At 27.8% G+C, this 10,702-nt stretch overlaps 1 protein-coding gene across 1 annotated transcript; it reads right to left on the bottom strand.

Annotated features, from left to right (window-relative positions):
- Positions 1-4,755: 4,755 nt before the first annotated feature.
- LOC101251578 (transcription factor HEC2-like) lies at positions 4,756-6,072 on the bottom strand. Its single transcript, XM_004238098.5, has 2 exons — positions 5,713-6,072; positions 4,756-5,547 (listed from the first exon to the last, which is right to left on the bottom strand). The coding sequence occupies exons 1-2, from the start codon at positions 5,807-5,809 to the stop codon at positions 4,901-4,903; spliced, it is 744 nt and encodes a 247-aa protein (XP_004238146.2). The 5' UTR covers positions 5,810-6,072; the 3' UTR covers positions 4,756-4,900.
- Between the last annotated feature and the right edge of the window lie 4,630 nt (positions 6,073-10,702).

Here is a 10,702-nt window from a genome sequence, read left to right as displayed (position 1 = left end):
TCACTACATGAGGTGATATTTGTTTTTTTTTAATAAATAGGTGACAATTCTCTTAAAAAATAAATTATTTTTTGTTGTTCTATTTTTTGTTTGGTAGTGTTTAAAGGATGTAACAAATGCATTTCCCTCCCTCAAAAATGGCATGTTCCTCGATTTATATCTTCCATGCTAGTCTTAAAAATATTCAATTTCCCATAAGACATTGAGGATTTATATCAACTTCAATTTTTTTCTTTATTTATATTTAATGTAGTATTACTTTTTTTCCCCAAAATGTATATTATGCTCTCTTTTTATTTATTATAATATAATATATCTTCTTTTTATAAATTCTTGTAATATTCATAAAATGATCAAAATGTAGTTTGTTAATATATTTCCTTAAGCTAACATTTCAAATATCTTGTAAATTTTAATAATATTCATAAAAAGTTTGAAATGTTGTCAAATTCTTATTGACACTCAGATATTTTAAGAAGATTTACAAAATAGAGATAAAACAAAATTCAAGAAAGTCCATATCATATATTCGAGAAATACGCTACTAATAATTCTGAAATCATGAAGAAACCTATTTATACTCACAATATTAATAAATAAAAATTAATACTTCTTTTTGTCTTGTGATCATGAATATTTATGAATTTTTTTTTAAAAAAATATAATTCAAACTAAGAATCTTTCGAAAATAATCTCTCGATTTATTTTTATCTTTTCAAAGGACAGATATTAGAATACAGTGTACCAGGATTGGAAGGCATCCTTTTGTATTGTCTAAAGAAGCTTCTTCTATATTAATTAAGTATAATGTTGGGACATTACTGAAAAGTCTCACATGGGGTTTTCATCTTGTGCTTTGACTACTTTAGGTATTTTTCATCTTTACTCTATTAAATTTATTATTACTATTATTATTTATATATCACATACAATATGCATATATACTATGTACATGTAACTTTAATTTTTCAGCATATAAAATAGTATTATCATATAGTAGTATAATAGAGTGCAATGTTCCTAGATTTGATAAGGTTGGGTGGGGATATGGATGAGAGGAATAAATGGCTTTTAGTGAAGCATGATGCCTTAGACACAAACATTACCTTCTTTGGATCCTCCCATGGAAGCAACCTAACCCCTATTTTTCCTTCAATTCAATATTAACAATCATAATAATCGCGTTTCAGTATCAAATAAATTTATCTTATTATAAAATGTTTATCGAAATTCCTCTAAAAAAGCACTTATTGGATTTTATAATATAATTTTAAATGTAAACGATAGATATGAGAAAGGTTTTCTCTTTCCACCACCTTCAATATTCTTTTCTCCAAATAAATATAATCATACAATGCAAACAAATAAAAGACAATATAATCATTGATCTTAATGTCGCATTTCGAAGATTTTTATATTTTATTTTGGTAGATTGATCATTAAATATGATTGATAGATTTTTTAAATATTTTATGGAATTTTTTTTTCAGAGTAGAGGAGACAATTTTAAGAATTTAAAAATTATCTCACAAATAAACACTTTTTAGCTTGTATTATTAAAGAATATAAAAATTTGAGCTCCACAATGAAATTTTACTATAGTGATATATAGTATTTCATCAAAATCACAAAGTTTTAATTCATTAAATATATCTTCGAATACTTGATTGATTGATCAAAATAATTGTATTGATTAATAAAATATACTAAAAAGTTTATAATATTACAAATTAATTAAAATATTTAATATTAAATCTCTTGCTTTCTATATATAAAATATTTTTTTCTCTATATAAAATATTATTTTGATAGACGATTATATCGAAGTTCACCCTCACCCTCCTATTCCTTTTCTTTAGTGAGTGTCGGTGCATGATTATGATGATACACTAGAATTGAAAATGGCGTCCACTTTAATTTATTATCATACTTATTAAACTTTGTAAGAATCGACTCTTTGAGTTTTTGTTTTCTATATCAAATGCCTTGTGATTTGTTATTTTTTTAAAAAATAAAGAGATATATAATGCAACATTTTAATATATTTTTTGAAAATTTATTTTCGTCGAAAATAAGTGAATTGTCTTTTCAGAAATCTAACGAAACAAATTAGGAAAAACACGAAAAGGGTATGAGGTGGAAAGCCACGTAGGATGGATATGAGGTGGAATGCCACGTAGGAAGATGAATTGACCAAATAAATTCTTTTCACGTGGCAAAGAGGGATTAAAAAAAAAGACGTCATCATGAGTAGCTAATTAAAAATGTAAATAAATAATAATAGTAATTAAAAATGTAAATAAATAAATAATAATAATAATAGTAATAATAATGGTAAATAAAAGAGCACCGCATATTGTCAGTGTTTTCACGTGGTTTTCTCATGCATTTTGCCTTTCCTCATCCTTTTGTCCCTTCCTTTTATTTCACTTATTATTATTATTCAATTTCATCATTCTAATTAATTGATTCACACATAATTAAATACTATACTCTATAATATACCCACCATCCTATAAAATAATAATAATGAGCTTAATCGTCTAAATTTCGATTATTATATATTATCCGTTAAGTACATGTTAGATATAAATATATATTTCTCCCTTCGTGTGTTATTAGCAGATTATGTATATTCTATAGTATTGAATATTATTAAACCGTACTATCATCTCATTTAAATTGCTAAAAGTCTAATTGTCTTATCTAATACTACTATCTGATGATGAAAATATCACCATACATTAAATCAATATTTTAATTAGGATGCAGAGATACGTTGAAGTGGCGATGATAAAATAAGTTGTTAGTAATATGTTAAATTATGTGATTATCAGTTGAAATCTAAATGTTTAATTAGTTGTTTGAAGGTTATTTTTATTATTTATTTAGGTCTTATCCTAATATAATGGAGAATTTTTGTCAATTATTTGTGCTCGTTGCATCATGAAATTGGCCATGTTTGAAGCATTACTTTAACCGCAAGGAGGTCAATGAAAAGCTATATATACTCAGAAGATCGTGATAATACGAGTAGCGTTTGATGAAAAGGAAGTTCTTGGGCCTCATTATAAGGCTTGAACGATTCTTCTTTCTTTATATATGAGTTCTACGTCACTATATCATGTATTCATGTGTAGAGAAAATTAACAATATGGTATTTACTAGTTAGTTTTTAACTTAAAAGTGATATTTGAGTTAGACTACAAGAGAGTTAGATATTGAACCTTGCAATTTCTATTGTAAATGATAAAACATGCTACTATATATTAGCATTCATTATCACAGAAGTGTTTTTCTATAAAAAATTAAATTATTATTCATTAATTAGTGAATTATATTTCTTTATCAATGAAATATTCAGGATATGTTATCTTTCAATTTTTTTGGCAGAGGCACGCGGGGTTGAAAAATATCAAGTTGACTTTTATCATATAGTAAATTTTACAGCTTTGAGTTTGCCATACTATATACATTGAAATTTGCAAGAAGAGAAAACTACAAAATTGTGAATCAAGTCTATAACGTCATGTTCTTTACATATTACGTGAATAAATCTTTTTTTTTTCACAAACAGTGTGAAAATTGTGTTATACAGAGAATTTCAGTAGCTCTATTTAAACTTTTACTTTATTAAAAATGATTACAAAGTGGATAATCAAACGATCCTCGCATAGTTTACTTGTGAAAAAAATGGCCAATAGTTTCAATTCTGTTGCTTTAGCTTTGTATTCGTCAAGAAAGTAAACATATGATGGTCCAAGGCAAATAATAGTCCCAACAATTGTTGCATTTTCAAAAATATGGGAACCAAACGACTCCTACAATGTTAAATATGGGAACCAAACGACCCCTACAATATGTTCAAAATGGGAACCAAAAGACCCCTAATAAAACTGGGGGTATTTTCAAACAGGGCCCTACAAGTTGTCTTTCCAAGAGGCATGACTTGCTATTTGACCTTGAGTGTATATGTACAACCAAGTTCTAAATGGTCCATTTTCTCATCTTTAATTGCACATAGACCTACGTCGAACGGTTCAGCGTATAAAGTATTTTGTATTTATATAGCAATATAATTATGATGTAAATAGACTATTTTAATATAAATCATTAGTAATTACTTTTTCCGATTCAAGTTCATAAGTTATAGATTACACGGCCATAATTTTATCATTGCTTCAAGAATAAATAGACAAGAAATAACAAAGAAAACAAAATCTTATAACATATCTAGTTCTCAAGATTTTTCGTTGAGATGTTGCAAAGATAATTGGCACATGGCTATTGTCATTGTCAACCCACAAAGATAATTTCAGTTTAATTCTTTATATACATCTTAATAAGAGGGAGTAAGAGCGTCAAAAATATAATTAAGTAAATAAAAATATGTTTTTGTAACTGTAGAAATTTTAAATGAGAATCACTTACAATTTAAAATGAGTAAATAAATATTTGGATTCAAGTCTAACTCCCCCTCATTATCAATTTTTAAAAAACTTTTTGGATTCCGAAAGAAAAATAATTAAGGAAACATGTATTCTCCTCTAAAATTACTTGTTTAGAGCTTGATTAATCTGAATTATTGTCATACAATCCTGTTTTAACAGTAAAATCCCTTTCTTTAAAAAATGACTATATTTTAGACACTCAAATACAAAAAATATCTAATAATGAGTGAGAGATACTTACCAGCTCACCATAACCGTTCATGATAGATGGTTAGATAATAATTATACATAGAAAAAGAGTGTGTACATGAAACATAAAATTTTATTAACAGATCAATAGGGGTCTCTATATACCATGGTTATAATATATAGTATAAATTATTCTTCTACCCATGCATGGTTTCTAATTTACAACCCCACAAATTTCTTCAATTTATACTACTGGTTAATTAAACATCTGCATATTGTTGAATATTTTGATGATGATAATTTTTTGTACTGACAGGCAAATTATAGTTCCCACTCAAAGACATTGGTACAGGGAATCCTAATCCTGCAGCTGCAGCAGTAAGAGCAGTACCATTAGCTGGCCTAGTTGCACCTGCCCTTTCCAGTGATTGCACCTGATTTTTCAAAAATTTCACATAATGTATTGCTTCATCTAACATTGATGCAGTATCCATTTTTGTTCCTCCTGGTACTAATCTCTGTAATATTCTTATCCTTTCACTTATCCTTTCTCTCCTGTGTCGCGCCGCAACGCTCTGTGGATCCGTTGATATCTTAACGTTCCTTCTCTTTGGTGGTTTCACTGATTCAGGATCGATGTTAATCGGCTGCATTGCTGCAATTCTGAATATCATCTCCCTCATTGCTGCCATATTGCTTCGATTCATCGAAGTAAATCCACCCGAATTAGGTATAAAATTAGGTGAATTTTGATGAATTGGAGGTGAGTTTGTGAATGAAATAGTAGAAGGCATGTTGAGAAAATTAGGTGAATTTTGATCCATTTGTTGGAAATTGTAGCTGTTGTTGCTGCTGTTGCAACTTCCTTGTGGACTAAACTCCATCATTGGTAATTCAGAACAATTACCTGTCGTGACATAATATAATTAATCAGTTATCAAAATATTGTAGATGTAATTTTTTATATCAGGTGAAATAACAATTATATTTTTGACAAGCCTCAACAAGTGTTTGTTTAATATTTATTATGTATATTTTAGATGAGATAGTCACACAATTCAACGTTACTGACCAGTAGAAAACTCAGGAAATTTCTCCAATTGCATCATGAGCATCATTTCCATTTGATCTTCAGAAGTTGCTGATGATTTAAGCATATCAATATCCATGGCTAGTACTTTTTTTTTTTTTTTTGCAAGTCCAAATCACTCTCTTTTAAAAAAAGTGAGTAATAATTATGGGTTATTGAAGCAGAGGAATGAGAAAGAAGAAAGAGTGAAGTGAGAGTTTTATCAGAATATTGCAGTGAAAATGGTAGTACTACTATTGGTAGTATGTTTTTTGATATAATAGCTAATAGAGTTGGGGGAGAAGTGAAGAAATTGAAAGGGGAATAAAATAGTGTGATATTGGAAACAGATCATCTAGGCTCAAGTGGGAATTTAAGGCTATATATAACAAATTGTTTTTTATTTTATTATATACATATATTTGATATTTTCTTTTATATATAATATATATTTCTGCTATCGCAGATAAATAATTCAGTAAGAATATAAATATAATACCATTACCAACTTTTATTATGTCATCAAAGTTGGTAAACTTTTTTCCTTTCCTTTTCAATGTTTTTATTTATATAAATATATACAAAAAAATAATATTCTTATGCAGGTTTACAGCTTAGCTCTGTTTTCAACAAATTCATAATTTTGTTTACAATCATTACTCATTTTTCTTTGTTTACCATTGTGCGCTAGCGCATCGTTTAAGGTTCCAAACTTTTTATTTATAATTATTTTATATTCAGAATTTATATATATATATATATATATATATATATATATATATATATATATATTAGTTTATTAGTATACATTGCCCAATATAATATTTCATTTAAGAAGTTAATTATTATTAACCAAGTATTTCATTAACAATAAGCAAGCCGGTACTACTACCCTATCTACATGTTGCATATATGTTATAATTTTAGCTTCAATTTTATAGTTATTATTAAAATTTATTTTTTTATGATATTACATCCATTAACTTTGACCTTTTGAAACATTCTTATATATCATTCTTAGTAATTTATAAACTCAAAACTTTACTTCAGATTCTATTCGACTTTATTCATATGACTCGAACTCTAAATTTCTCATCATATTTTCTCGATAATGTTCGTGTTGCTTGTTCTTCTATGTTACTAGTAATATATTAGCTTGAAAATAATTAACCTTTCTAGGTGCATATTTAATTTGTTTGACTAATTTAAAAGATATTATTATTTTTTATTGTATTTATATTGTGAGAAGGTAAAGATGAGTGGGCTAGGTAGGTAGGCCCACCATTTGGAGGGTTTAGATCTACCAACTGTAGCAGTGATATCATAAATGTTTTTGATGCAGGTGCATGAAACTATATACTATACTGATATTATTATTTAAATAAAAGTAAATAAATGTATCACTCTAACTTTGGCTTAAATTTTCACTTTGTTATAAAGAAGACCTTAGCTAATACCCCACATACACATGACACAAGTCAGAGGTCTCACCCCCCGCCCCCCCCCCCCCCCCCAATCCTCAATGAAATAAGTCAACTCACCGCCGGCTAGTGAAGTCGGCGACAAACTTTATTTGTTATCATGTTAAATTATGTTTTAGGTTTAATTCATACGAGTCATATCTCAAAAACTAGCTCAAAGGAAGGAGGATTGTCTAAATATTATAAAGACTTCACTCGTCTCATTAACCATCGATATGTTTGTTATTTTTTAACAGTTATAATATTATGTATAAGTTATGTTATGTGTATATCGAAATTAAAATTGAAATTCTGAATCCGTCTTTGATATATGACGTGAAAATAAGTTTTGGAAGAGGTAGAGAGGTGGTTGTATTATTACTATTGGGGTTATTACTGGTATTATGATAAGACTGCAACTTAAGTTTTTGAGTCTTTGTTAGGGTGGGGGTACGGGGGTTGGAACGCATTTCGAGGTGGATCAGCTTGTGCAGTGGAGTACTGTTTCATGTGCTGTTTTTATGCTAACGAACTTACCTGTGGTGAACTGCTTCTTCAATTAATTTCTTCTGCCATTAACATTTAACACCTCTACTAATAAATTACCCACGGTTAATTCCACTTTTCTACCTCACAAACTTAAATATTTACTCTTTCAAGTTAATAACTACCTACACCATAATAACATTTTATGTTCATAATATAGTCGTTTCAAGAGTTTTATTTTGAAAAGAGTATTATTTCAATAAATTTTATGTTTTTTATATTAGTTTCTAACAAGTAGGCAACATAAATAGATCATGGTATAATTTTCTTTGTCCTCTAATTTATTGTTATCAAGATTCGTAATTGTTCATTCTCATGTAAGCTTGTTATTTTGATCGCAATATGTCAATTTATTAATGGTCCAAGTGTATGTTCTAGAAATGTCTAAAAGTTTAGTCGTATATATCAACATGTCAAATTGTTTAGTCATACTCTCTCTGTCTAATAATAATTGTTCAATATACTAAAAAATAGTTATCTAACAATACTTTTCTAATTTAGAAAGTTAAAAAATATTTTAAAGCATTAAATTTAATAAAATTAAAGGATAATACAGTAATACCCGTATTATTTATTATTTCTTAAAAAATATATCAAATCAATAGAAGACAATTATTATTGAAGATTACTAAATAATTCACTCCACAGTTAATAAATGTAAGTTAAATTCTCAATATGAAATAATCCCCCCAAAAAAAAATTAAGAAAAAAGAACGCAGCTAGAGATTTTAAGATAGTGAGGTTGATGGCGACTTTAACGGGCAGATACAAATTATATGTGTTTTTAAAAAATAATTCTAAGGAAAAGACCTTATCCCAAACGACAAGTGCTAATACAGTAAAGGACATGTCACTTTCATATTTAATCAGAAATCACATATTCAAACTCGAGATGCTAAAAATAATGTATTAATAACATTTCTTAGATTATGAATTTAATCGGTCCTGAAAAATATAAAGAACATGCACCTATTTAGTTATCACTCAACCAACAAATTACATGTATATACTCTACTGAATTAAATACTCAAAAGCATTTAAAATGGATTTATCTTTATACCAAATAAAATTAAATAGGAACTTCTTATGCATGTTATACACTGCATGGATATTAATTCAACGCAACAAATTAATGGAAAGCAGCTATATATGACTAATTTAATTAACCCTAGATTCCCGTTGAATATTTTGTACGTCTTACGAAATTATTGTTTTAAAATTTGCATTCAGCATCTTCAGGTTGACAATTATAATCGTTTTCATTTATACGTAATTTTTTATGTTGTGCAATTATATTTTTCAAAACATAGTGTTCAAGAAAAAGTTGTAAAAATATCATCGAAAGGAAATATTTGTTCTTTATATATTAGTTGATTAATTTAGATTTTCATCGCATAGAGTCAGGTGAGGAGAAAGGCTCTTTGTCAATAGAGATCTTTCATTTATAAGGTCAGAATTCAAAATGTTTATTTAAGCGTATAAAAATTACTTATATAAAAAAAAAAAAAAAAGAAGAAGAATTAACCTAAATAGCGATCAAACTCTCATTTCAAACTATTTATGGAAGTTCTAATCAAGTAATATCAACCTATACTATCACAATTTAAACACACAAACTTTAATAAATAAATTCTTTATAGCTTCTACCAAAATTTGAAGTGGCAAAACTAGAAGAAGCTAGAAGATATATTTGGCTTATCATCAAGATGACAGTTGTAGTTATGCAGTAGATATGGTACAAGTAAAATATGAAAGGGAAGGAACAAACAGAAAATAAACATGTGTGTTTTATTCAAGATAACTCTTAAAACCTATCTAGTTTTTAAACTAATTATTTTTTTTGATGATTTTTAACATAAGTGTCACTGATGGCTAGGGAGTGGGGGTGGGTGGGGGACTTTTTTTTTTTTTTTTAAATAAATTAATTTATTTCTTTTGAAGCATTAAAAATGGATAGAATAAGATATTATATTTTATAAAAGGGGAAAAAAAAAAAGAGACATGTTCTCTGCAAGAAGGGGTTCGATTGGATAAAAAGAAGCCAAAAATAGGCAGAATTTGTTGTTGGGTGGGGATGAATTTTTTTACTTTGTATTATCACCGTTGCAATCACCTTATCTTTTGTTCCCTTATTCCTATTTTTATATTCTTACTTTATATTTAAATAATATTTCCAAATTTCTTTTCCTTTCTCATTGGGACTTGCAGATCAAGTGCTCTGAAGAATTCTTTTTTTTTTTTACAAAAAAATGAAGAAAAAAAAATTAATACAAATATATTTATGAGTAATTGTTTTTTCATTATCAGTATCTATATTAAGATCCGACTAAATACAAACTCACGTAGAAAAGTTTAATGTTGAAAGTAAAACTGATTTCTAACAAAGTTGTAACTTCATATTTAGAGTTTGAATATGAGACATCTAGTTAATAATGAATGAATACTTTCTAGACCAAATCTATATCCCTAATTAATGTGGGACTTTTACCTACTCTAACACCCTTCTTCACGCTCCTCCTTGGACTAGCAGTCCAGATATCATGTAAAAATATGATACATGCGCTTAACTCAACCCAAAAACTTAGCTCATGAGGAGAGTTCGCCCAAATCTATATAAGCAGATCACCAAATCATTCCCCAATCGATGTACGTAAAACTCTTATCGACTCTTACAACAATAAAAACATATAGCTGATGTAATCCTATAAAGTGTGGTCACAGAGAATAGAGTCTTACGTAGATCTTATTTCAATTTTATTTTCAATATAAACCATCAACTCAAAAAAAAATAATAATAATAATAATAGTCCAAATAAAATCAAAAGCAATCAAAAAATGAGAAGTGGTCCAACTTTTTCTTTTTTTTGATATCTTTTCGACATGATTTTCATCTCTACAAGTTGGGAAGAGGATTGTTGCACTGCCAAATTGTGCAATCAGAGTGAGAAAAGCATGATATGCCAATTGTTTGGTTCCAACCCCTTTGT

Source organism: Solanum lycopersicum, chromosome 4, assembly GCF_036512215.1.
Source record: "Solanum lycopersicum chromosome 4, SLM_r2.1".
Taxonomy (NCBI): domain Eukaryota; kingdom Viridiplantae; phylum Streptophyta; class Magnoliopsida; order Solanales; family Solanaceae; genus Solanum; species Solanum lycopersicum.
This window is presented reverse-complemented; position numbering and strand designations above follow the sequence as displayed.

Excerpts from the sequence above, each read along its gene's own strand:
- LOC101251578 (XM_004238098.5), bottom strand. The coding sequence starts at position 5,809 with ATGGATATTGATATGCTTAAATCATCAGCAACTTCTGAAGATCAAATG. Across the intron at positions 5,548-5,712 it reads ATTTCCTGAGTTTTCTACTG|GTAATTGTTCTGAATTACCA; the intron begins GTCAGTAACGTT and ends ATGTCACGACAG.